Source organism: Mirounga leonina, unplaced genomic scaffold (assembly GCF_011800145.1).
Source record: "Mirounga leonina isolate KUSES-001 unplaced genomic scaffold, KU_Mleo_1.0 Mir_481, whole genome shotgun sequence".
NCBI lineage: Eukaryota > Metazoa > Chordata > Mammalia > Carnivora > Phocidae > Mirounga > Mirounga leonina.
The window spans coordinates 95,733-122,837 of record NW_023270773.1 but is presented as its reverse complement, the minus strand read 5'-3'; the positions used below and the strand labels follow the sequence as shown (position 1 = coordinate 122,837).

The following is a 27,105-nucleotide window of genomic DNA, read 5'->3' as shown; positions in this document are numbered from 1 at the left end:
TGGGCCATCCAGCGGCCTCCCCCCCCGCCCCCGCCACCACCACTTCTCCTGGGCAGGGGGAATGACCACAAGCAGGATGACTCAGGGCGTGCCCAGAACTGAATGCTGGTTGGCCATGAGGGAGCCCTGGTGGACAGAATGAAAGAAATGAGTGGCCTCCCAGGGTGGGGAGCTCCAGAGGGGCTGAGAGGCTGGTCCACCTGCCCCCTGCAGGCCCCCTCCCCACCGGCAGCCTTGTGGAGGCAGTAGCGCCGGGACATTGAGGGCCCAGATCCTCAGCCCCAGCTGCAGGGGAGCCCCTGTGTGCCCCTGCCCTTCTTGGTCTTGTCCTCTCTGTGCCCCCTTGCCCTTCCCAGCACCGCACTCATGGCCTCCCTCTTGAAACAGCGTCTTCCTTGCTCAGCTCTCTGCTCTGGTCCGGGGCCTGAGGTCACAGTCAGGGCTGGGCACACGGGGATGTATTTTCCCAAACTGGAGGCGAAATGCGGTGCGATCCGAGAGTGGGGAGCCGGGGGGGGGTGCGGCAGGGAGTGCAGGGTCCTCTCCCTGGATGACCGCAGTCAGCTAGGGCAAAGACATTCACCTTAGGGTCTGCACTAATATAGTGATTTATTGCTTCTTTAGCCATGTGGGTTACCAAGTCCAAAGGGAGGGAGAAGAAACTGACGAAAATAGTGGCTCATCCGGGACCGTCTTCTTTGGCTTGTCCCTTGGTTTCTTTGGAGCTCAGGCTCAAAGCCATGAGCTCTGCTTCATTCTCTGCTGGCCCCCTGGGCCAAGAGGGGCTCGCTAGGTGTGTGTCTCTGAAGGCTGTGGGAGGACCTCTTCTGTCTCCCTGCCAGGCCTCTCTCCGTTAAGACCCGTGGTGTCCAACTGCCTTGACACCGGCACTTGCAACGTCTCTTCCTCGTTGGGTTTTGGCTGGGACTGTGTCTCGGGCTGTGCCTCCTCCTGGGGCTCCAGCTTGGTGGCAGACTTTTTGTCAGGGGTCTCAGGGGTCCATGAGGGCTCAGGGCCCCAGGAGGTCTCCCCCTCCTTGTTGATGGCCTCAGAGGACTGGCCCCGTGCCGTGGGCTGCACCCAGCAGTGGCTGAGGATCTCATCGATGTGCAGCCGCCGGTTGACATCCGGCTGTAGCATGCGGTAGATGAGGTCCTTGCACTCGCCTGTCAGGTTCTTGGAGCGGGGGAAGTTGACGCGGTGCTCCTTCTGGATGCTCAGCATCTTCTTAATGTTGGAATCATCGTAGGGCATGGAGCCACAGACCATGATGTAGAGGATCACGCCCAGGCTCCAGATGTCGTACACCTTGGGCTGGTAGGGGATGCCCTGCAGCACCTCGGGGGCCGCGTATGCCGCCGACCCGCAGAAGGTCTTGCTGAGGATAATGCGGCCACTGCCGTCCCGCAGGCAGCGCTTGGAGAAGCCGAAGTCAGACAGCTTGATGTTGAAGTCCTTGTCGAGGAGGAGGTTCTCGCACTTGAGATCTCGGTGGACGACGTCCAGGTCGTGGCAGTACTTGATGGCCGAGGAGAGCTGGTGGAATTTCTTGCGAGCGTCATCCTCATGCAGGGCCCCCCGGGTTTTGATGAACTCGAGGAGGTCACCCTGGACCCCGAGCTCCATGACGATGTAGACCTTGCCGTCTGATGTCTCGAAGATCTCGTAGGTCTTGACAATGGAGCGGTGGTTTAGCATGGCCAGAATCTCAATTTCCCGGGGAAGGAATTTCTCCAAGAAGTCCATGGGGGCTTTCTTGCGGTCAATGATCTTGACCGCCACGTTGAACTTCAGGCGCTCAGAGTAAGCAGATTTGACTTTTGCGTACGAGCCCTCTCCCAAATTTATCCCCATGATGTAGCCTCGCCGCTTGAGGACAGCAGCGTCATCCATGGTGCCGGGAGCGCCCAGTGCCTCTGAGGCTGTCCTCTACATCCCTGTGGGACATGGGCCAGCAGCGTCCTCATTTACACTGTGGACAGAGAGTCCTCTGGGCTGGCCGGGCCTGCTGTCCCTGCCTCCTAGAGGCCAAGACTCTGGGGTGGAATGTTCAGCATTGTCCCCCAGGTGACTTCAGTGGGTGAAGTCATAAAGGAGGAGTGCCCTGGGGGAATGAGGCTCTGGCCTGAGCCACTTGGACTTGAGACCCTGAAAGGCCAGCCAGGGGGCTGGAGTGGACCAAAGGCCAGCGGAGAGTGGCCTTGCACTTGGCTGAGACCGAGGTGGGAGGGGGCTGTGGGGAACACATCGGTCTGCCGGTGCTTCCAAACAAGGAGCCAGGCCTCCTTGTGGGGTTGATTATTACAACATGGCATCCCAGGAAATCCATGGTGGATGGTCATATTAGTCCGAGTCCCGGCAGGAAACAAAAGACATACTCAAGTTAGGGCAGTCTGAGAAGAGTTTAATAAAGTCATCTTACTTACAAAGGTGGGAGTGGAGTGTAGGATACCCCAAGGGTAGTAACAGACCCCTGGAAGAAGGAAGGTTGGTCACTGGAAACTAGGAAGAGTGTAGAGGCAGTGACTCCACAGGGAGGGAGCTGGGGAAAAATAGCCCTGACCTCTTTTCTCTCCCTTCAGCCCTAGAGGTCCTTGGTGGTGTCCACACAGGCAGCCTGCAGGCTGTGCGGGAGGGCCAAAGGTAGAGGTGGATCAAGAGGGGCTGTGGGCGCCTGGGTGGCTCAGTTGGTTAAGCCACTGCCTTCGGCTCAGGTCATGATCCTGGAGTCCCGGGATCGAGTCCCGCATCGGGCTCCCTGCTCGGCAGGGAGTCTGCTTCTCCCTCTGACCCTCCTCCCTCTCATGCTCTCTGTCTCTCATTCTCTCTCTCGCAAATAAATAAATAAAATCTTAAAAAAAAAAAAAAAAAAAGAGGGTCTGTGAGTTGTTGCCCCAGCGGTGACTGCAATTTCAGAAGCCAGGGCTTTGCCTTCTCCCTGCATGGTTTGGCTGGACTTTTCACCTCCCCTCCCTGTCCTATTCTCCCCATCCGAACCTTTGCTGGCCTGCTTCTCCGACAGTGGCTCTGCAGGGGGGACAACTGGCAGGGATATCTGCTCTTAGCTCTGAGTTCCCTCCGTGGGGTCTGCCCAGCCTGTAACCCTGGCTCGGCTCCCCGGGGAACACTGAAGGTTGGGCCTGGATTGCTCCAGTGCCGCAGCTGCTCCTGGGAATGCTCCATGAGGACAGTGCCAGTGGCCAGGGCAGTGTTGGACAGGGACCACTGTCTCTGCTGGCCGTGGGGCCCCTCTTCTGTGACAGGCCCTTTGTCTAGCACTTGCTACAGGCCATGCCCTGAGGGAGCAGGAGAGGGAGCAGGCACGTCTGGCCTAGCCTTGGCTTTTATCTTGGCCATCTCCACTCAGAGGGAGTGGGTACCTCTCTCAGGGACCCCAAGTATCATAGGCTGGATCCCTGGGACATTCAGGAGGATTATGCCTTCAAGGGACTTGGGAGGACTGCTCCTGGGGAGTAAGTTGGCGGGGCTGGAGGTGGGCCAGGCTAAAATGGGTCCCCTGTTCTCTGCTCCCATCTTCACCCTCTTCCCCAGCCCTGACACCCTGTGCCAGGCCTTGTGTGTGTGTGGCTGGTGGTCTTTCCATTGGATGGCTTGCTCCTCTCCTAGTGGGACGCTGCATCTGCTGTGTTTGCCTCCACAGTCACTCTGTTCCCTGACAGGTGTGAGGCCAGCACCGGGAGCATGGTGGAACCGAGGCTTTCCTCCCTGCAGATGCAGCCTGCTGTGGCAGCAGCTGTGCCCAACATTCCTTCCCCCCCCCTCCCCACACTGTGTAGGCAGGGCTCTTCCTTCAGAGGCCAGCTTTGCTCCACAGTCTAAGATCTGGGTTTCCCTGTCAGCTCCTCTCGTATGACACTCCTGTAGGCTATTGCCTCACCTGAAACATTTTCAGGAGTGTGTGCTGGTGAAGCCACACCTGCCTGTTCCTTACAGGGTGGATCCTCCATTACCCCATCTTCCCACCTCCTCAAAGCTTGTCTGCGTTCCTCCCGTTTTCCTCATGCCTTCTCAGCAGCGGTTCTGCCTTTAGAGGACCACTTTAGGGAGCACTCTTGGGCCGCCGACCGGATTTGGGCCTGCAGGTATGCGAGGTGCGTCAACCCCTCCTAACCCCGGTCCACCTCGGCTCCCCGTCCCTCCCCTCTTCCTTCACGCTCCGCCCCCCTGGGCTGCTCCCCGCCCCTCCGCTCCCCACCCTCTTCGGTCCCACTGCGCCCCGCCCCTTTCTGTATCCGTCATCTTGGCCGGGTTACTCCTCCCCCGCCGCCCCTGCCCTGCGCGTCCTGCCCTGGGATCCCGGCCCTCAGTAGGCCTACAGCCCAGGCTCCACCCCCAGGTCCCACCTCTCCGCTTAACCAATGGCACACTTAACTCCTTATAGTCCCGCCCGCCCGCCGGGCCCGCCTCTCAGTCCCCGCCCCCCCGCCGTCCCAGCCTCAGGCCTCGCCCCTTTCGGGTGCAACCGGCCAGGCTCCGCCCCCCGCCCGGCCAAGGGTCCACACGCATTGGGAGCGTGCAGGCCCCGCCCCCCGCCTCGGCACTCATTGGCCGGCGCCGGAGGCGTGGGCGGGGGGCGGTGCGGAGCCGAGCAGGACGGCCGCCATCTTGCGCGGAGCCGGAGTTGGAACCCGAGACCGAGGCCGAGAGTGCGCGCGAGCCTGCGGCCCACTTTAGCCGCGGCTTAGCCGGAGCCTTCTCCCGCCGCCCTTCCGCGCCCGGCCCCTAACCCTCAGCCCGGCCCGGTCCCCTGACCCTCAGCCCGGCCCGGTCCGGCCTCCCCGCGGGGTTACGCGGCCGCCCCGGGGACGATGAACGGAGGATAAATGGTGCCCAAGGCAGACAGCGGTGCCTTCTTGCTGCTCTTCCTGCTAGTGCTCACCGTCACCGAGCCGCTGCGGCCAGGTGCGCGGCGCGGTGGGCGCGGCGCGGTGGGGGCGGGGCAGGGCGGGCAGTGTGCGGGGCCGGGGTCGCCCGAGACGTCCCTCCACCGGGCGGGGCCGCTACCCGGGAGGGCGCCGGCGAGGCCTGCCCCCGGGCCGCCGCGCCCCGCCCCGGGCCGCCGCGCCCCCCCGTCCCCCGCTCGGGACCGTGCCCCACGCCCGGGACTGTGCCGAGAGTTTATCTGGGCTCAGAGCGCCTCGTACATCACGGAACTTTGTTCTCGAGGGATGTTATCTTTGGATCGGTGTCCGTGGAGCGCTGCGTGCTTTGAGATTGACGGAAGCGAGAGTGATGTGCGGGGCCCGACGTAACTTCTGGGGCCTGGGAGTTCTCTGGCCAGGGAGCTGCGCCCCTGGGGCGCGCCCACCTTGTCCAGCGGCTGGGGTCAGGCTGGAGGGCGGGGGTCGAGAGAGAGCAGCTCGTGGAGGCACCTGGTTTCCCATGTTTTCCCTCAGCAGTGGTTTGGTGCCAGCGTCTCAGCCCTGGAAGCTCCTCGGCTGGAAAGCGGTAGCCGTGTCGCTTATTGTCACTCAGTGAGGTGTTGCAGTTGAGAACTACTCAGCGCAGAGACCGGCCCACCGTGGTAGTAGGAGTCCGCCAAGTATCGCACGCAGGAAGCAAGCTTCCTGGGGCAGAGACTGGTGCTGTGGCCGGGTCTCCGCCGTTGGAGCCTGGGTATTGCCAGGCCCTTAGGAGTGTTCCTTGAATGTGATAATTAAGTGCTTTGGAGCTCCCCTCGGAACTTGTGTTTTTATAAGTAAGCTTGTGGTGGGGAATCAGGATCATGGCAGCTGGAAGGTCCGGGGTAATTTTTATTTCTACCTGTTTCTTGTGTTCCCCCTCCTCCATTGTGGAAAAAACCCTGACCTTTTAGGTCAAAGAAAATGTTACTATATATTATATACATATAATATATAATGTTATAATATACACATACAGATTTATTGTCTTTATACCGATGCAGTTGAAAGTATGATTCTTGGGCGCCTGGGTGGCTCAGATGGTTAAGCGTCTGCCTTCGGCTCAGGTCATGATCCCAGGGTCCTGGGATCGAGTCCCGCATCGGGCTCTCTGCTCCTTGGGAGCCTGCTTCTCCCTCTGTCTCTCATGAATAAATAAATAAAAATCTTAAAAAAAAAAAAAAAGAAAGAAAGTATGATTCTTAATACTATTTTTTTATGGAGGAAGGGGCCCATGAAGGCCGAAGTGTCCAGGGCTGTTGTCTGTGAGCTCTGTCGGGTCTCTCTGTGTAAAGGCAGGCTGGGGGGCACAGTGGTGTGCCACTCCAAATGCCTCAGCCAGGGCTCTCACCGCAGACCAGACACCTCTCTGCCTTTGTCATCCTTGTGGAGTGCTATCTCCTCCCCGGTGTTTACTTGGTGGCCAAGGCCCTGGGCCCATGCTCAACCTGGAGTCACTCCAGGGATGCTTCTCTGGACTCCCTTTGTACAGCTGGTTGCTCGCTTCTTCTGATGGTTCTCTGGGCAGCAGGGTGACTGTTTGTGGGGTGGCCTTAGTAGGAATGGAAGCCAGAAAAAGGCCTACCTTTGGAGGGAGTATTGAATGGGCTCTTGAGCCATGGAACCAATGGATTTATGGCTTCTTGTGATTAAATTCTTTAGAAAACATGTCTGTATCTGTAGAGAGGTGAGACATTCTGTTCTGGCTCTTGGGTCCTAGTTTTGCCTGTCCGTCCCTCAGGTGGACCTTGAGGGACCAGGCCTCACATCATGCTTGTCTTCGTTGGGGTGCCTCTGGTTCCAGGTCCAGCATCTGCCTGGATGATAGAGGTGACTAATGTCCCCAGCTCCCTTTCCTTTGCTGTCTGTGTATCCTGCCAACTGGCCAGCAACAATTCAGAAAGAGTTTTCAACAAATAATGCAATATATGTTAAGAAAAAAAAAAGAAGAAGAAGGTAGCAGGAGGGGAAGAATGAAGCGGGGGAAATCGTAGGGTTGGACGAACCATGAGAGACGATGGACTCTGAAAAACAAACTGAGGGTTCTAGAGGGGAGGGGGGTGGGAGGATGGGTTAGCCTGGTGGTGGGTATTGAGGAGGGCACATTCTGCATGGAGCACTGGGTGTTATGCACAAACAATGAATCATGGAACACTTCATCTAGAACTAATGATGTAATGTATGGGGATTAACATAAGAATAAAAAAAAAACAGTGATGTAGAAAGCCACCCAGAAGAAAAAAAAAAAAAAGAGTTTTCAAGTGCTCACTGTCTGCCTACCACTAGGGATGCTCAAATGAACTGAATAAATCCCTTTCTCTAGGAGTGCCCTTTAAGTATGGAAGCAGAAGCTGGATGTAAATCAGGTCATCAAGTATGGGGGCTTAGAGGCAGGCAGCAGCGGTGGCCGGCCAGTCATTTGGACCCGTGAAGCAGGGGAGGGCTTCACAGGAGACCTCACATTTAGGTCTGAGTTGGGGCAGGGAGGTGGCTCTGGTTGAGGGAGCAAAGTTATCCTTTGCATTCCATGACTTTCCAGATCAGAACTTTGCAGTGACTCCTGGTGGTATGTTGAGTTGTTCTGCCCCCGGGGGGCTCCAGCTGGTACCCTGACTTTGGCTGAGCAGCAAGGGCAGGTCTCACTTGGAGTCATATGTTCTCCTTGGGTGCTTGTATGTGCTCTGTGTCCTTCCAGGCAGGGATCTGCTGGCTGGTGCTTGTGAAGGAGACCTTCCCTGGTCTTATTCACCTGCATTCTTTCTATGGGAGTCCCAGCTTAGACCTGTACTTGGGTGTGAGGAGGGCATCAGGCAGAACCTGCTTCCCAGGAGGGAGGGAGTCCTTGAGCACCGGGGCCAAGCCACCTTTGGCTCTTCTCTGGTGCAGCCAGGGTGTGAGACCTTTCACAGAGTGGGGGCAACAAGAGAGCTTTTGGCAAAGTTTCTTTTAAAGATTTTATTTATTTATTTGAGAGAGAGAGAATGAGAGGGAGGAGGGTCAGAGGGAGAAGCAGACTCCCCGCCGAGCAGGGAGCCCGATGTGGGACTCGATCCAGGGACTCCAGGATCATGACCTGAGCCGAAGGCAGTCGCTTAACCAACTGAGCCACCCAGGCGCCCCGGCAAAGTTTCTTTTAAATGCATGTTTGATCTTGGTTGGTTGAGGACGTGTTACATGCCAGGTGCTGTTCTAATATGTACTGACATGTGCGTTGCTTAACTCTCAGGTGGTCCCTGTGAGGTAGATGACTGCTTTTAGCCCCATTTTACAGATAGGGAAACAACCACAGAGAACTCACGAAACTAAGTGGCTGAGATGAGATTTCAGCCCCAGATGTCTGGCCTGTGTTCCCATCATGTGCCCTTGGCTGTGCTCGCTTCGGCAGCACATATACTAAAATGTGCCCTTGGCTGAGGCTCTGTCTGCTCCAGCTGTGTATGTCCTGTCTTGGCCATCCTTAACCCCCAGCTGTGGAACTCCGGGACACATCTCTTCCCATGATAGACCCAGTGGTTCTCCAGGTGAGGGTGCAGACCCTTTTTCATCTAAACACTCTGATCTGAGGGTTAGAACCAGCCGTGCCCTCAAATCCCTTTTGTGGTTAGCCATAAGGACCAGTGGTGGTGGGTGTTACATCTCCCTCCTGGGGCTGTGGTGAGAAGGGTAGGTTGGAGACCTCTGCTGAGGGGCAGCAAGCATGGAGGGGCTTCTGGGGAGCCAGTGACCGTGGTATCATCTCATTGTCCCTTTCTCCATGTGTGCAGGTAATGCAGTAGCAGTTGCTGATTCTGAAAGTGTTTTTCTAGCTTCAATTATGATAGAAAATCATGCCATGGTGTTAGCCACAGCTCAGTCTAGGGTGACCCCCACCATACATAGCTGAGAAGACATTTGCCTTCTCCAAGTGAGCTCTGTCCCAGCCCTGTAAAAAGGCTTGTGTTCAGTGAGGCTGCCTGATGAGGTGGTGGGACTGGAAGCTGTCTTTGTACTGTTGGGAAAGCTGGCTGGGAGAGGCAAATGACTTGCATAAGGTCGCACAGCTGGTGAGCAGCATAGCTGGGATTCAAACCCAGGTGAGTTGGTTCCGAGTTAAGGGTTCTTTCCCCTTCGTCATTAGGGATCCGGAGGGGCCTGCTGTCAGTGCCGAACTGGTAAATGTTCAGTGAACGAACTAGTGGCTGCCGCACCTTGCTTCTGGAGCAGCACTTGAGTTCGTGAATAGGAAGAGTGTGGCTGCTTTACAAGCAGACGTGTCTGAAGCTCATGGGAGTAGCTGGGAAGTTGAACCTGCACCTGGGCTTGCCAGCCGCTTTCTGAGTTCTGAGCTCTTTCCTTCACAGCCCGCCTCCCTGTAACACTGTAGAACTTGCTCCGCTGGCTGATTGCGCTTTCAGCTTAACAATTTCATTCTTTTTAGTTGGAAAGTAGGATTAACACACTTTCCAGCCTCACTAGCTAGCTAATGAATTGTCTTTTTTTTTTTTTAAACATACAAAGAAAACTTGGAAATAACTTCAAAATTACAGAAAAGTTGCAGGAATAAAATTCATGCAAAGAACACCTGCATATCCTCTACCCAGACTTACCTGTTGTTAGCATTTTAGCTCATCTGCCTTATCCACCATGTGTGCTCGTGCGTATGTATGTATGCACACACATAATTTATCTTCTGAACCATTTGAGAGTAAGTGGGCCTTTCCCCCTGAACACTTTGGCCACTGCAGAGAGCAGGAGGAAGCTCCTGGTACTTGGCGCCTCCGGGAGAGGAATGGTAATGCCTCCCCACAGCCCTGTAACAAACCCTCACCACAACCTGCTGTGTACCGGGCACCGTCACCACGGGAAAGTATTGAGGGCACAGAAAGCACTGTGGTTAAAGCTCTCGTTGGCCCAGGTGGCAGCGAGTCAGGCTATTGTTTCAGTTGGCCCTTCAGGTCTTAGGAATGGAAAACGCGCTGCTGTTGCACGCTTCGCCAGACAGGTCTGCACCTTCTTGCTGCTGTGAGGCTGCGCCTTTCCTGTTCCTCTGGCCCACGTTGCTCTTGCCTGCCACCTTCCTTGGTCCTGCTTCCCAGGCTAGCTCACCAGCACTTTCCTCACCCCCTCCCTCCACTGGGCAGTTTGGCAGCGCTGAGGCTTGTCCACCTCTTAGCCGTCATGGCAGGTGATCTAGTTCTCGGCCCTCCCTGCCTGGGTGCTCTCTCACCTCTGTTCCTCTGCCTCCCTTGGTACTTGGCATAGGGAAACACTGGTAGTTTCTTGACTCTTGAGTGGAATGTATCAGTGACAACATGTAGGACCTAGTAGATAGCAAGGGACTGATTAAATGTCTTTTCTTTGGTACACTGCCAGATTGTTCCCTCCTCCCATGTGCTTTTGTATTCGGGGTGCTGAGGAGTTGGTGAGTGGTCCCTTCCTCTTTCTGTCTTCAGAGCGGGTCAGTAATCCCGAGAACGCAATTTTGGGCCAACACTTTGCCAGAATGATGGGTGGGCTCAAAGTATGGTTATTCTGTGATAGCTGTATTTTTGTTTCTGGTGTGATTTACCAATTGACTTGGGGTGTTTAGTGAAAGTCAGTCACATCTCGTCCTGTTGCTCCAAGCTGGGCTGTGCGTTCCATCCGTGTGGACATGGTTGTCTTGACAGAGCAAGTCCAAGGGAGGGTGAATGGCCCGTGGGCCATGGTTGGAGCGCCGTGAGCTACAGACCCAGAGTGTCCTGGGGCTTCTGGGCATCGACCTGGGAGGGAGGAAAGCCCAGGTCTGGTGTGGCTTCACACAAGCTGTTTGGAGAAGGAGTGGCTGTGGTTTAGAACACAGTGAGTCCAGTGTGGTGGGTTAAGAGCATGAGCATGGACCCTAGAGCTGCATGGCTGGATGTCAGGGCCCACTGTGCTGCCCACTCGCTGACTGCACTGAGCCTCAATTTCCTCGTCTGTAACATAGACATAATAGAACATACTTCAGAGAGATGCTGTGAGAATTAAAATCAATGGGTATAGAGCTCTAACAAATCTGACAAGAAGACCATTCATCTTAGCTCCAAATGTAGGGACACTCCCCCGCCCCCCGCTGAAAGTCTGGGTGTATGGGTGTGCATGCATAAGGGCATGTTTCTTGGGAGAGAGCCCCCACCTGGGAGGCAGCAGAGCGAAGTGGCTTTGAGCACTGTCCCCTACAACAGTGAGCGCTAAATGAGTCTAGCCATTCCCATGGTCGGAGAGGGGGTGTATGTGGTTTCCTACAGCCCCCAAAACAGCCACAGTGCTTTGGACAGGGCTAGGATTGTTCATACTGACACGTTTTACTCTTTGTCACATTCATGTTGTGTCCCCTGGGCCTAGTTTGGCACAGAGTGGGCACTCAGAAATCAGTTATTGAACAAATGCACAAATGGCTATTTATATTTTGACATAAAGAGCAACAGCTTCCTTAGCCAGCGGGCCTAGCAGCTGCCCCTGGTGGGGGTGGCGAGGATGAGGGCCTTGTGGCCGCCTGCAAGAACGCCTTTGGAGGACCGTGTGTTGGGGGCCGGGCGGGGGGTGGTGCTGCAGAGCCAGCTGGCCTAGGCCTCACACTGGGGGGAGCTTGCTTCTGTGGGGGTGAGTTGGGCTGCGAGGTGAGAGTGGGTGACAACTTCCTCACGAGCGTGGATTCTCGTTGTTCACCAGCCACCCAGCCTGGGGTGGGGGTAGGGGTTGGGCAGGAAGCCTTTGGGGGTGGGTGGGCAGGGCTTCCTCTCTGATGGACTTGCTGGGCACCGAGGCTTGGGAACTGGACTTCCCCCTGCATGAGGACATGGCTTGCCCTCCCCTGGGCCATTGAACAGCACAAGCCTTGCTCGAGAGCTGGTGGGTGCAAAAACTGCCATACTTGCCTTTTGGCTTTCTCCCCCTTCTCTGCTTTGTGTGGCCTTTGCTTCAGCCAGCTTGGGCTTGTCATTGTCCCTAGTCTGTGCCCCTGCTCCCTCCAGTCTGTCTCTGTAGGCTGGCTTTCAGATCCTTGAAAGCCAGCCATCAGTTTGATCACCTTGCTGTCTGTGTGCCCTCAGCTGTTGATTACTCTGTGTTGGACAGGACAGGACTGAGAGCAGAGCCCTGGTGGGTATGCTGGATGAACAGAGCCTTCAGGTGTCCACCCTGTTCTTCCCTGTCTTGGAAGCCTGCTTTCCTAGGGGTCCTTCCATAGGAGTTTATGGCTGTGGAGAGGAATGCTTGGGGCTCCCTGGGGCACTGGACAAGGGGCAGAGGCCACTGCAGAGGGCATCCCAGAGGGTCAGCTGGGAGATGGGAGGTTCCAGGACCCCCCAGTGCTTAGATTGACATCAGGTCTCCTGATGCAGAGGCCTTTTGAGTACTACTGGCTGCTTCCTAGGGTCTCTGGGTCAGTTCATTTATCCCTGGCTTTGTGGTCTTACAAGGCAGAGTGAGAGGACTGGAAGTACCTGAAAGGGATGAGGTTCATTTAGGGCCAAGGCAGGCTTGTGCTGCAACCCTCAGTGGTTTGTTGGCCACATCTTCAGATTCTCCCTCCACCCCATCAGTGCAGGTGGGATGCACATGCAGAATGATGTAAAGAGCCACAGTGAAAGCCCAGGACAGTTTGGAAAAATGATGTTGATTTTTTTTACTATTTACAAAAATTTCATACATGGAATATTTTACATAAATGGAGTTACACTTTTTATATAATTTATTGAGTTTTTCAGTTTACAGTGTTCTGGAGATCTTTGTAGGCTAGCACACATACCTGTACTTCATTTTTTTTTTTAAACAAGATTCTGTGAGAACTTTACTCAGTCTCATTTTGTTTTGTCTTTGGGGTCTGCTTCTGGGAGAGGCCTCTTACCTAAACTTTTCATCAACCAGAAGCTGCAGTTTAGTGAGATTTGTACAGTTAGAGATGCCATGGCCGATAGGCTGGGGGACCTAACTCCTAAAATACATAGGCAGTACTTCCAACTGGCTGTTCCCAGACCCTCATGTATTTATCTCAGTCTAAAGCTAGATCTGCAACAACTCCAGGTTGGGCTCCTGGTTTTCACATGGATTTATGCTATAACTCAAATTTGTGTGCTTATTTATCTAAATGGCATAATTTCACCAAGGATAATTTAGAATTAGAGTGGCCATTTAGGGGAACCACTGACATGAGCAGAATTATTCAGTTGAGAGGTCCCATATGGGCAAAAATGAAACCAAATCCCAAAGACCCAATGATCAGCATTTTTTATTGGTATGAGGTAGCTTAATTCCAAAAAGAATTAAGATTTCAAAATATCTTCCTTTGAAGGGCGGCAGAGGGATACTTTGTTCTTTAAAAAAACAGCAACAAACCTTTCTACTTTGGGAACATGCATACATACAGAAAGGTTGCAAGAGTAGTAGTATGAACTCCACCTTTATATAGGTCACCTAGATTCACCAATTAACATTTGACTCACCACACATTTGTGCGTATACGCACACGTGTGTGCAGGCATGTGTGTACACATCTATTTTGTATTGGTGGGGGGAACTACTTGAAACTAAGTTGCAGGCATCATGACCCTTCATTTCTAAGTCCCTCAGTGTATATTTCCTAAGAACAAGGCTGTTCTCTTATCAGCACAATATAGTTATCAAATTTAGGAAGTTTAACATCGATGCAGTACTGTTAGCCATGTTCCCATTTTGCCAGTTGTCCCATTACAACATATTTTCCCAAGCCAGGATCCAACCTGGAGTCATGGATTGCATTTAATTTTGGTGTCTGTTTAATCTTTTAAAATCAGGAACAGCTTCCTGTCTGTCTTTCGTGTTACCAACTTGTGAAAAAGTACAGGCAGCCATTTTATAGACTATTCCTCATTTTGGGTTTATCAGATTCCTTATGATCAGATTCAGTTGGTGCATTTTTGGTGGGTGCGATCCCCCAGATCGTTGAGTCCTCAGTGCATGCATCTGGAAGCACAGCCCATCAGTTTGTCCCAGGAATAGCGATATTAACCTTCATCACGTGATAGGGTGGCATCGGCTACATTTCTCTGGGGAAAGGTGCCTTTCCCCCTTTGTGATTGGCAGGTACTTGGTAGGGAGATAGCCTTGCCCATTGATTTTCAGCGTCTGTTAATTCTTGCCTGAATCCGTTACCACTGTGATGATTGCTAAATGGTGATTTTTCTCTTGCTTTTTCTTTTAGTAGTAGTCTACTATAAAAGAGAGCTTCTCTTCCTTTTCATTTTTTACTGTCAGTATGGATTCATGGATTCTTCTATTTTTTTTTTTTTTTTTTAGATTTTTATTTATTTAACAGAGATAGCACAAGTAGGCAGAGCGGCAGACAGAGGGAGAGGGAGAAGCAGGCTCTCTGCCGAGCAGGGAGCCCGATGCGGGGCTTGGTCCCAGTACCCTGGGATCATGACCTGAGCCGAAAGCAACCGCTTAACCAACTGAGCCACCCAGGCGCCCCTGATTCTTCTTTCTATTCAATTATTATAGTCTGTTACTGTCATGATTCATTTTGATGCTTACATTGTAATTGATATATTACAAAGGGAAACCCCTTTAGGCTGGCTTCTGCATCCTTCTGACATGTCCTCATCCGTTTTGAACATTCCTTATTACCAGGCTCATCTTGTATCTTTCCTGCCCCAGGCATTTTTCCATGGAACACTGGTTCATTTTAGCGGGAGACGGTATTTAGAAGCCAAGATTTTGGTGCTAGGTGTGTTCATTGCTAGTGGGATATTGCTGCTACCAGTCATTTCAATCCAGCTGGGGTGTGTGTGCATGTATGTCTGTCTCTGTGCATGTGTGTGTATGGATGGGTCTGTGTGTTCGTCCCTTTTTGTGTAAGTTCATACTATTTCTTTTTGTTCCAACCCAGCATTATGGGATCTTGCCTGCTTTCCCTGTTTCATATTTGTATCTCCCTTTTTCTGCGATGAGAACTCTGGCTTCCAACATCAGTAGATTTACTTATTTGCTTAGCCCTACTGTGTGCACAGAATAGTTTCAGAAGTGCTACACCCATTACCACTATCAACAGCAAACCAACTAAGTACAGTTTTGGATTTTTTTTTTCTTTTTGCAGCTCTTTTTGTCTTTAGACTGATAGTATACGTACAGTGTACTGGGTCCAAAAGCTACTTGGATTAATTTTTTTTCTCCTTCATTGTGTTTGTTATACACTTAGGAACAAAACCTTGTTGATTTGGGGGCACCTGGCAGGCTCAGTTGGTAGAGTGTGTGATCTTCATCTCAGGGTCTTGAGTTCAAGCCCCATGTTGGGCATGGAGCCTAGTTGAAATAAAAAAACAAAACAAAAGAAAAAAACCCCAACTGTTGATTCGAAACCACCTTTACTAAATAAAGACTATTGAGAGAAGTAATTATTAGAATCTCATTATAACAAGCTTCTACTTCGTCACACTAATCGGTAAAGAAACATCTCCTTTTTGAATAGGTTGTATTTTCCTGGGTACATTAAAAATCATTTTTATGACTAGATATTTATAGTTTTAACAAATCAGCTCATTAGTGTAAATTGCTGTTTGCTTAAGATATTTTTTCCAATTTTGTTTCTCTGGTTTGAAGAGAATTATGTATGTTGAATAAATGACCACTCAGCATCAGTAAAGAGAAAGGCCAAGTAAAATTTATAACAATTACATTCCTTAGATTTTAACACTAATAAGTGCTATTAATTAGTTTTTTAATTTTGTTAACCTAAAGTCTTCTGATGGAGTGTATTAGAAATTACTTTATAATACTAACTACAGTGTGGGGTCCTGGATTGGATCCTGGAACAGGAAAAGGACATAAGTGGAACAACCAGTGGAATTACAGTGGTCTGGAATTCAGTTCATAGAAAGATACCAATGTTAGTTTCCTAATTATTGCCAAATGTGCCATGGTAGTGTGTAGTGTAAGATATTAACAGCCGGGGAAACTGGATGAGGGCACATGGCAACTTTTTTGTAAACCTAAAATTATCCCATAGTCGAAGGTTCATTTGAAAAGTTATTTTGTAATAACTGAATATTTAAAAATGAGTTATTTTTCACTTCTAAGCATCCCAAGACCTTGTTATCCTAGTTTTGTCATTGACAGTTTTGTCAGTGCAATTTTGGCAAGTCATTCTTTCTAGTTTCTGCTGCTGCTTTGGGAAAATAAGTGGAGGGTTTAGATGTCTGGGGTCATTTGAGCTCAAGTTTGTTTAATAAGCTCCCAGTTCCACCATTCACCCCATGGTGTGCGCCATGTTCTGATAGTCTCTGGGGTGTGTGGTGATGTGGGGGAACTGTTTGAAGGTGGGGTTGAGCTTGGGCATAGTTGTGTACATGCTTTATCTGACAGTCCTATTTGGGAGGGAGACAGTGAGGCAGGTGGTAGGTCCGTTTTAGGGATTGGGATGCCGAGGCCCAGAAAGGATAATTACCTTGCCTGGTGGCATCACTTGGCTTTTAAGTAGAAGAAGCAGAAACTGGATACCGAAGATTGCTATCTTGAGCCGGGTGCTCTGCCTCTTGCACCATGATTCCAAGATAAGATGAAAAAGCTGCATGGCTGTGGGGGACTGAGTGGAGATAGTTGCACCACCATCTGACGCCCACCTGCGAAGGAAGAGGCACCTTCTCAGTGCTCATGGCTTCCAGCTCCACCAGTATCTTGTGTGGACACTGATGCTCTTTGGACCTGGCTGACCAATTCCGGGAGTTAGTGTTTTAGCAGCCTCCCCTGCTGACCTCAGCACCCTCTGATTGCAATCAAGAAAACACGGACATTTTAAGAAGCTTGGAAGTCTTGTTAATAATCTTACCTGACACCTCCTTGTGGATTTTGAACCATGTAGCTATATTATCTCTTAAGGAGCATTAATAAAAGTTAATGATCAGAACAAGGTATTTAAAAGATTTCATATAACTAAATGTAAAAATGGTAATACTTTTAAAAACCAGAAAGTAACCCCCAAAATGATTAGGACACACAATAAAACAAATGTTATAAAATTCTATCTGATCGCTGTTGTGTGTTTCTCCTTTATAATTGCAGTGTGAGGTGTGATGCTCTTTTTATAGAAAGCAGGTACTCATATCAACCTTATTTTACAGATGAAGAAACAGCTTGGAAGAATAAGTGACTTGCCCAAAGTCACACAACTTGTAAGTGGTGGAGCCAATATGTGTAACCTGGGCAAGCTAGAGCTCACGCTCTGATATTGCACAGCTTCCGTAGGTGCTTCGTTACCCTTAGCTCTTTGGCCCTCTGCTCCCTCTCGTATTTTTGCTCCTGACTTTTCAACTTGAACTTCCTTGCCCACACACTTTTCTTGTCTTCTTCCCATAGCCTTGGCCACCGGTGTCACGGCGCTAACCCCCTATCTCACGTGCCCACGGCTGTGTCCTCACAAATGTCCTTCAGGCACCCTCACACTCGGCTTGCCGGATGCCAGAAGCATCCCCTGCTGGCCTGGTCCTGTACTTTTGGCCTTGGTTCTTGGCTGCTGTTAGTGTTGTTGTCATCATCATCATCACCACCATCCTTCTGCTTACCTCTGTCACCCCCTTTCCCCACCCCCCGCCATTTCTGAGTATCATGCACTCTGCTAAGCACTAGGTGTGCAGTAGCTTAGTGAACCCTAACAATAACCCTACTTTTTGGATAGAGTTTTTGATGTGTTGAAACCTACTCTTGATTTTGGTTCTGAAGTAAATGTATGAATGAAACTTTCAGGCTGCCATTGTAATCTTTAGTATTCTTTAAAGAGGCCCACTAATGAAAAGCTGTGTGCTTTTGTGAGCTTCTATGGGGGTTCATGCAGGTGTCAGAGCTTTGCCCCTACTGAGCTAACCTGAGGGAGAAGCTGGGGCAAATCTTCTGATGACTGGGCCTTAGTGTCAATCTCCTTTTAGAGTGCCTCAGACTTATAAGCCTCTTGTTTTGCAGAAGTTTATTTGGTGTTAAGCTTTAAAATCCCTCCGTGTCTTGTCTGTGCTTGTGAGAATTAGGTACAGCCCACTGTCACCTCATTTTACATATCGGAAACCAGCCCCGGGAGGGATATGATCTTGTTTTCTCTAAGTGGGGATAATAATAAAACTGATCTCAGAGGATTGTTAAGTGGATCCAGGGAAACAAGGTTTAGGTTATTTCTTTAAATTTAAATTTGTGGTAAAGAACGTAATATAAAATACACCATCTTAACCGTTTTTAAGTGTACGGTACTGTTAACGAAATGCACCCTGTTGGGCAACAGATCTTGAACTTTTTCATCTTGCAGAACTGGAACTCACTAACCCACTGAACAACAACTTCCTTTTTCCTACTTCCCCTAGCTCCTGGCATTCCATTTTCTAAGAGTTTGACTACTTTAGAAGCCTCATATAAGTGGAATCATGCAGTATTTGTCTTTTTGTAATTGGTTTATTTCACTTAGCATAATGTCTTCAAGGTTCATCCATGTTGTAGCATGAGAGAATTTCCTTCTTAAGTTTGAATAATATTCAATTGTATGACTATACCACATTTTCTTTATCCATTCATCTGTGAGTCATTTAGATTGCTTCTGCCTCTTGTCTATTGTAAATAAAGCTGTGATTAACATGGGTGTGCAAATATCTCTTTAAGATCCCGTTTTCAGTTCTTTTGTATACATATCCAGAATTGGGATTGCTGGATCATATGGTAATTCTATTTTTAATTTATTGTGGAACCTCCATACTGTTTTCCATGGTGACTGCACCATTTTACAATCCTGCCGGTAGTGCACAAAGGTTCCAATTTCTCTGTATTCTTGTCAACACTTGTTATTTTCTATTTTTTTTTTATAGTGGCCATCCTAAAGGGTATGTAGTAATACCTTGTTATGATTTGCATTTCTCTAATGATTAGTGATGTTGAACATCTTGTCGTATTCTTGTTGGCCATTCGTATATTTTCTTTGGAGAAATGTCTAACTCACATCCTTTGCCCATTTTTTTTTATTTTTTAAATTTTTATTTATTTGAGAGAAAGAGTGTACATGCATGCATGTGTGTTGTGGGGGAGGGGCAGACGGAGAGAGAAACTTAAGCAGACTCTGTGCTGAGTGTGGAGTCCCGACACGGGACTTGATCTCACAACCCTGAGAGCATGACCTGAGCGGGAACCAAGAGTCAGACACTTAACCAGCTGCACCACCTAGGTGCCCCGCCTTTGCCCATTTTTAAATTGGATTATTTGTATTTTTGTTGTTAAATTGTAGGAGTTCTTTATATATGCTGGATACTAATCCTTTATCAGATACATGTTTGTAATTTTTTTTTCGTTCTGTAGGTTGCCTTTTCACTTTATTTCTTTAAGTTTGATGTAGTTCTTTTGTCTCCTCTTGCTTTTGTTCCCTGTGCTTTTGTTATCATATCCAAGAAATCACTTCTAAATCCACTGTTGTCTTGTATTTTCTTCTAAGGATTTTATTGTTTTAGGTCTTATGTTTATAAATCCTTGATCCATTTTGATTTAATTTTTGTATATGGTGTTGGGTAAGAGTCCAACTTCATTCTTTTGTATGTGGTTATTTTCCTAGCATTATTTGTTGAAAACATTGTCCTGTCCTCATTGAATGGTCTCAGAACCCTCGTCAAAAATCATTTGACCATATACGTGAGAGTTTATTTCAGGGCTCTCTATTCTGTTTCATTGGCCTATATATCTGTGTTGTTGCCAGTAGCACGCTGTTTTGATTACTGCAGTGTTATAGTATGTTTTGAAATAAGGAAGTGTGAGGCCTCCAGCTTTGTTTTTCTTCCTCAAGATTGTTTTGGCTATTCTGGGTCATTTGAGATTCCATATTAATTTTAGGATAGATTTTTCTATTTTGGCAAAAAAAAAAAGCCATTGGCATTTTGATAAGGATTGCATTGAATCTGTAGATTGCTTGGTTCATATTGACATCTTAAGTCTTCCATATCATGAACATCAGATGCCTTTCCATTATTTGTGCCCTCTTTAATTTTAGCAGTGTTTTGTAGTTTTTGGTATACTGGTATATCATCTCCTTGGGTTAAATTTATTCCTATGTATTTTGTTCTTTTTGATGCTCTTGTAAGTAGAATTGTTTTCTTAATTTCCTTTTCAATTTGTTCATTGCCATTGTATAGAAATACAACTGATTTTTGTTGATTTTTATGTCCTATGGCTCTGCTGAATTTATTCTAACAATTTTTTTTTTTTGGTGGAATCTTCAGATGTGACATATAAAATCATGTCTTCTGCAAACAGAGGTAATTTTACTTTTTCCTTTCCAATTTGGATGTCTTTTATTTCTTTTTCTTGCTTAATTGCGGAGTGGTTGTGCTATTTTACATTCCCATCAGTATTGTATAAGAGTTCCAGTTGCTCCACAATCTCACCAGCATTTTATGTTGTCAGACTTTTAAAGTTTAGCCTTTCTCTTGTGTAATGGTACCGCATGTGGTTTTAATTGCCTTTTCCTGTGAGTGATATGCTGAACACTTTTTCATGTCCTTGTTAGCCATTCATATATCTTCTTTTGAGAAATGTCTGTTCAAATCCTTTGCCCATTTTTTATGAGGTTGTTTGCTTTTTTATTATTTATATTTTTCATTGAATTGTAGGAGTTCTTTGTATATTCCAGATAAGAGATATGTGTTACAAGTGTTTTCTCTTAGTGACTTACCCATTCATTTGCTTAACTGTGCTTTTTTCTTTTATATTGTTTATTTTTATTCTTGCTTAACTGTACTTTTAAAAAGTATCTGTTTTAGGGGCGCCTGGGAGGCTCAGTTGTTAGGTGTCTGCCTTCGGCTCAGGTCATGATCCCAGGGTCCTGGGATCGAGCCCTGCATCTGGCTCTCTGCTCCACGGGAAGCCTGCTTCTCCCTCTCTCGCTCCCCCTGCTTGTGTTCCCTCTCTGGCTGTGTCTCTCTGTCAAATAAATAAATAAAAATCTTAAAAAAAAGAAAAGTATCTGTTTTAATTTTTAATACGCAAATTCCTTTTTGGTATATCCTTTGAGCTTTGACAGATGTGTAGGGTCATGTAATCAATCCCACACTGAAGATGAAGAGCACAGTTCCATCACCCCAAAATTCCCTCATGCTGCCATTTTGTAGTCAGCTCCTCTCCCTACCTTGAGGTTTCCACCTGGTAACCACTGGTCTTTTGATGAATTTAAGTTTATAACATTGTTTTATAGATCTTGCTTTTAGAGATGTATGTAAGCACTTTGCCTAACCCAGGTTCACAAAGATTTTATTTCTTTTCTGCCAGAAGTTTTATAGAGTTAGATTTTACATGTAAGTCTTTGGTCTGTTTTGAGTGAATTCTATATCCAGTGTGAAGTGTGGATCAAGGTTCAGTTTTTTGTTTTTTTAATTTATTTGACAGAGACACAGCGAGAGAGGGAACACAAGCAGGGGGAGTGGGAATGGGAGAAGCAGGCTTCCCGCTGAGCAGGGAGCCCGATGCAGGGCTCAATCCCAGGACCCTGGGATCATGACGGAGCTGAAGGCAGACACCTAACGACTGAGCCACCCAGGTGCCCCGAGGTTCAGTTTTGATATGTGTATGTCTAGTTGTTCTACCACTACTTGCTGAATTGAATTGTCTTTGCACCTTTATCAGAAATCAATTGGTCACATTTATGTGGGTCATTTTCTGGGTTCTGTATTCTGTTCCATTGATCTATGTATCTTTACCACACTTTTGATCAAAGAAGTTTTAAATTTTGAAGTTTATCAGTTTTTACGTTTACACTCTGTGTTTCTCTAAGAACTCTTTGCTGCCCCAAGGTAGTGAAGATTGTCTGCTTCCTTACTAGACTTTGAGCTCTGTGAAGGCAAAGACCGTGTATTTATCATTCTGCTCTTCTTGCTTTCATCTAGCACAGTGCCTGAGCTGCAGGAGGTACAAGACTGTGCTAACAGGTTTGTCCTAAGGATTTAAATATAATAATGTGTTAGAGGCATTTGATACATTGCCTGGCACATGCAAAATGAACATACAAGAATCTGATCTTGCTCCAGCTGTTTCTCGTGGAATGAACTGGTTACACTGTACTATGGCTGACATCAAAATGTGGTGTGAGTGATGGATGAAACAGCCAATGGATGTTACATCAGATGCAAGATAGCTATTACTCCAGGTCTACCCCACCCTCTTGCCCTGGTCTTATTCCCACATTTGAACTCTCCCCCACCCCACCCGCCATAAAATATAGACTGATTGTGGGTTGCTGTTCTTTTCTTCAAAGTGTCATTCATTTAATAGAGATGCTTGGTGAACCTGCCTCTCTTTCCTCTTTCATCTTGTCCAGTCATCCTTTTCCTTTGGGCCTCCCCCTCCTCTTCTAAGATAACTAACTTTAAGCAGGGCCTTCTTCCCCAAACATCTGCTTAAGGAGAAGCTGGAGGACAAGGTAAGGCAGATGAGCCAGTGTCCCAGTTGGGCAGTGTCTGAGGATAGAAGATACAGTAAGTGATGGTCACCTCATCTTCTGGATGTAGAAAATGCTTGTGACTTAAAAAAATAAATACTGAAGTTTGGGCCTTGTCAATTTATTCTGGTGTGGTGGTCTCTAGCATCAGCCTTGTGACGCCTTGACTGATAGGAGAAAGTGGCTTCCCCAGTGCGCCCCCACTCGCCCAGTCAGCTGTCACAGCAGAGCTGGGTCACCTGCTTGTCCCTATCAGGCAGGTGGGTGACAGGGAACGGGGGATGTCCTCGCTCAGACTCAGCAGTCAAAGGAGTCTCTCTTCCCATGTGGAGGGCTGACTGAGGGTGATTCTCAGTGATTCTCCTCCTGCCCCAGGGCTATTTGGAAATGGGTTTGGTGGTCACAGTGACTTGGGAGCAACTGGCATTTGAGAAGGCATAGCAAAGAATTTTGGCTGTATTTCAAAACCACAGTATTTTGGTACATGCCTGGCCCTGCAGGTCCCTATCCAGCAGTCAGACACTCCTCGTCCCTGGGGGTTTGTAGTGCTGACCTCCACAGAGGCACTGCGTTTCCTAAGTCCTGTGTTTTTTGTCCTAACAAAGAGAAAATGGGTCAGAATGGGAAAGTTTGGACACAGCCCTCTGAGGAAGGATGGGTTAGCCACGCCCCAAATCAGAATGCAGGGCATCCTGTTGGGGGTGGCTGTGATTCCTGACCTGAGTCCTGATTCCCACTTAGCTGAGCTGGTTTTGGGATAGAGATCTGGCCAAAAGAGCCAGAGCCTGCCTTCTGGTTCCTGTTCTGCTGCTGTCGGCTTGCCATAGGAATGGAGCAGGCAGGTCAGCCCTTTTGTGAAATGAGCTGACTGGACTAGATGGGTTTTCTGATAAATACAGTAGTCTCTGGCCTTCCTGATTTAAATTTTACTAGTAAAACTTCCATACTGTAGTCTTCATGAGCCACACACGTCCCGACTCCCTCTTGGATGCTAGGCCCTCGTGTGTGAGAATCATGGGGCCAGCTGGTCTCTGAGCTCCTTGCAGTGTGACATTCAGATACTCTGTCCTTCCTGCTGTAACCCTGATGCCTGCCAGAGTGGAGGAGTGCCCAGGCCTCCCATTAACAGCAGCCTTCCCTGGGCTTCGCTGCTGAACCCCATGGCAGGCTGTGCTGTGCAGAAGCCCCTGGCCCCAGCTCCCTGCTCGCATCTTCCCTTTCTCTAGGTGGGTCCCTTGGAGAGCATTTCCCTCTTCAGAGGGCCTCACAAAATCGTTCCAAAGGGCAGAATACATGAAACCGTTCAGCAACCAAGAGCCACCACACTGTGCCAGGAAGCAGGGTGGTTACAGGCAATCTCACTGGTGCCATGAAGTGATAGCTCCCTGGGAGAGGGCTGATGGGATTGTAGGGGTAACCGTAGGGACTGCTGAGCCAGGGGTCCCAAGAACCTGAGTGGAGGGGTCTTTGGGAGAAGGCCGGATGGAAGTGGCCCTTCACCTCATGATAGGACAAATAGCATTTAGAGCACTGTAGAGAAGGCAACGAGTTTATAATTTAATCACAGTTTATTCTAGAGTGATCTTCTGGGAAATGTTCCGAATGCCTGGTAATGCTGTCCCCATCGCCTAGTTCTGCCCTCCCAGAACCATTCTCTGTCCTGCTGCCGACCGGTGTTCTGCTGAAGGTCTCCACTGCCTGCAGGATCCAGTCTTGGAGCCATAGCATATCCCATGACACCAGCTTGCCCCCCAGTGCCTTTTGGTTTGATTTCCTGCTGAGCCCCAGCCAAGCAGAGAGCTCCTTTCCTGCTTTGGTGGCACTTGTCCAGGCGGCACCCTTGGCCTATGGCCTTCCTTGTGGTCTCTGGTGGTGCACGTGCCTGTTCAAGCCCCTTATCCTTATCCTCTTACCTGAGGACACAGGTAACTCTACTTCAGAAGGCCCTCTCGGCAGGTATGCCCTGTGTTTTGTATTTTAGTGATCTGTGTGGTCAACAGTGATCTCTGTCCCCTCCTGAAGGTGTCTAGAGCAACATTCCTGGCCCAAGTTCCAGCCAGGGAACACCAGGTTCCTGACATGGTGCTCATGTCCCAGCATCCCGTGTTCCCTGTCCTGTCCCACAGCAGAGCCTTATTTTCAGATCCTCTCTCCCTTCTGCCGCTAGTGTGTTAGTGTGGTGCCAGATAAATATCCCTGTTCCGGTCCTGCCTTGGTGGGGAGGGGGTGAAATGAGACCCAGGGGACAGCCCCTCTGGGAAACAGCTGTTGCTCTTTCCAGGGAAGAATGTCTGAGCGGTCTGACGGAGGCTGCGCTGCTCAGCTGGGAGACGGGCCGCCTGGTCCCCGGGTGGGCACCCCAGCAAGGCATGGAGGGCTGTGTCTGAAGATGCACCTCTGCTCTGTGCAGACCATCAGAGCCAGCTAGGGGCAGTGGGAGGAGATAGGGATGCAATTCTCTCTTGCATTTCCTGGCTGGAGATTTTCGATTTCCTGAGCTTTGTGGCTGTGGACATGCGTACTTCCGCTGTTCCCTGTCTTCCTCTGTTTCTCTGTGGGCAGATGTTAGGAGAAATCAATTCCAAACAATTAAGGCCACATACTAAATTTCACACAGTAATTTGAGACAGCTCAGCTTACATAATTTAAAATGAGGCCAAGGCTTGCTGACAAAGAAGAAATTGAATCCAGAGAAAGAATCTGTATTGCAGAGGCTTCTAAATTTCTAGGGCCCGAATCCTCTAAGTCCCAAACGTTGCTTGTCTCTGGGGGCTCTGTGAGGTCAAAACCATTTTCATAATAAAAGCAAGGGTCGTTAGCCTCTGTCTCTCATTCTCTCACCAGCGCTCAGTGGCATTGCCAGAGGCCACTTGACAGGTGATTGATGGCTAATGGGCTGTGTGCTTGGTATTCTCCCTCCCTCTCTGTCTCTCTCTTTTTTAAAGGATTTTTTTAAAAGCTGTGGTAAAATCCACATAACATAAAATTTACCACTTCAACCATTTTTAAGTGTACATTGACACTGCCGTGCCACTGTCCCCACAGTCCCCTCTCCACAATTCTTCTCATCTTCCAGACTGAAATTCTATTCCCATTAGATAACAACTCTCCATTCCCCCTCCCCCCAGCCCCTGGTAATCTCTGCGTTCCTTTCTGCGTCTGAATTTGACTCCTCTAGGGCACCTCATGTAAGTGGAATCGTACAGTATTTGTCCTTTTGTGTCTGGCTTCTTTCACTGAGCAGAATGTCCTCAAGGTCCATCCTTCTTGTAGCCCGCGTCAGAATTTCCTTCCTGTTTATGACCTGATAATATTCCATTGAATAGATACACCACATGTCTGTTCATTCATCTGTTGGTGAATGCTTGGTTGTTTCCACCTCTTGGTGAGTATGAGTAATGCTGCTGTGAGCACCAGCATACAGGCGTCTGTCTGAGTCCCTCCTTCACCCCTTTTGGACAGGACATAGAGCTAGGAGTGGAATTGCTGGGTCGTATGTGTTTTAACCTTTTGGGAACCTGGTGTTTACACAATTTCTCGGTTTTAATTTCTAATACAGTACATGTTGATTGATACAACCCACATAAACCGAAGATCTTTGGGGTCCTCAGAAATGTCAAGCACATAAAGGGGTTTGGGAATGAAAACATTTGAGAACTGCTTAGTGAGAAGAAGTTCTCATTTTGGTTTTGTGGCCTTGCACTTACATAGTTAGGGTATGGCTTATTTTGAAAAGTGTCAACGGGGGCGCCTGGGTGGCTCAGATGGTTAAATGTCTGCCTTTGGCTCAGGTCGTGATCCTGGGGTCCTGGGATCGAGTCCCACATCGGGCTCCCTGCTCCTTGGGAGCCTGCTTCTCCCTCTGCCTCTCTCTCTCTCTGTCATGAATAAATAAATAAAATCTTTAATAAAAAAAAAAGAAAAGTGTCAACGATCCCTTGGCTAGGAAGGGCCTGCCTGTGTCTCCCATTTGCTGGCCAGGAGATAGGCATCACAAGAGGTTTGGGGCAGGCCCTTGGCAAAGCCAGTAGTGGGCAGAGGGGGTGACTGTTTCTGAACAACTTTAGATGTGGCAGAAATCGTGCCGGACGCTTTACAAAGGGACTTGAGAGGATCTTGAGGAAGAAGAGGAAAAGGAATGTTGATTTGCAGCTTGAGTTATGCCAATGAGACCCATCAGAATTGCTGGCTGACCTACCAAGCAACTGACTATGTGTCAGTCCCCGCCACGTGAGGTAAGCTCTGTCATGTCCTGGGTCTACCTGCTTTGTTTACCATGCTGGCCCCGGACCGGAGAGTTGCCTGGCACAAAATGGCACTTGGTAGATATTTTTTGAATGAGTGATTCACATGTATTTTACCAGTGACTCACACATTGGATTGCTGTCAGAAGAGTCCCTGCACTACAGGTGAGTCAGGAAGGGAGAGAACCTTTCCTGGGGCTATCAGAGGACTGGTGACACTTTGTTACAGACTTAAAGAATAGAGGAAGATCTTTGAGCAGTTTGGTTCATCTGACATTTAGTGAGTGCCCCTCTGTGCTGGGTGTTGGGTATGGGGTGGAGGATAAAGATTTATCCTTACACTTACACTCTAGGACAGGTTTTGGCAAAAACTCTGTAGGTGGCCGCTTTTAAAAACATGTTTCTGCATGTATCAACAGCTCACTCCTTTTTTTTTTTTTTTTTTTTTTGGGGGGGGGGGGGGGAGCATGGGCGGGGGGGGGGGGGTGGGGGGTAGAGGGAGAAGCAGACTCCCCGCTGA

At 49.0% G+C, this 27,105-nt stretch overlaps 2 protein-coding genes across 3 annotated transcripts in view; one reads left to right on the top strand and one right to left on the bottom strand.

The window, feature by feature from the left end:
• Nucleotides 1–596: 596 nt before the first annotated feature.
• On the bottom strand, nt 597–2,659 carry TSSK1B (testis specific serine kinase 1B). The gene has a single exon (XM_034989078.1). The coding sequence runs from the start codon at nt 1,891–1,893 to the stop codon at nt 790–792; it is 1,104 nt and encodes a 367-aa protein (XP_034844969.1). The 5' UTR covers nt 1,894–2,659; the 3' UTR covers nt 597–789.
• A 1,941-nt stretch (nt 2,660–4,600) lies between these two features.
• Nucleotides 4,601–27,105, top strand: part of DGCR2 (DiGeorge syndrome critical region gene 2) — an 84,570-nt gene continuing 62,065 nt past the window's right edge. For both annotated transcript variants that reach the window (XM_034989099.1, XM_034989097.1), the window contains exon 1: nt 4,601–4,923. In XM_034989099.1, the coding sequence (XP_034844990.1) occupies nt 4,845–4,923 (79 nt within the window). In that variant the 5' untranslated portion in view covers nt 4,601–4,844. The remainder of the gene's footprint in view (nt 4,924–27,105) is intronic.

Excerpts from the sequence above, each read along its gene's own strand:
- TSSK1B (XM_034989078.1), bottom strand. The coding sequence starts at position 1,893 with ATGGATGACGCTGCTGTCCTCAAGCGGCGAGGCTACATCATGGGGATA.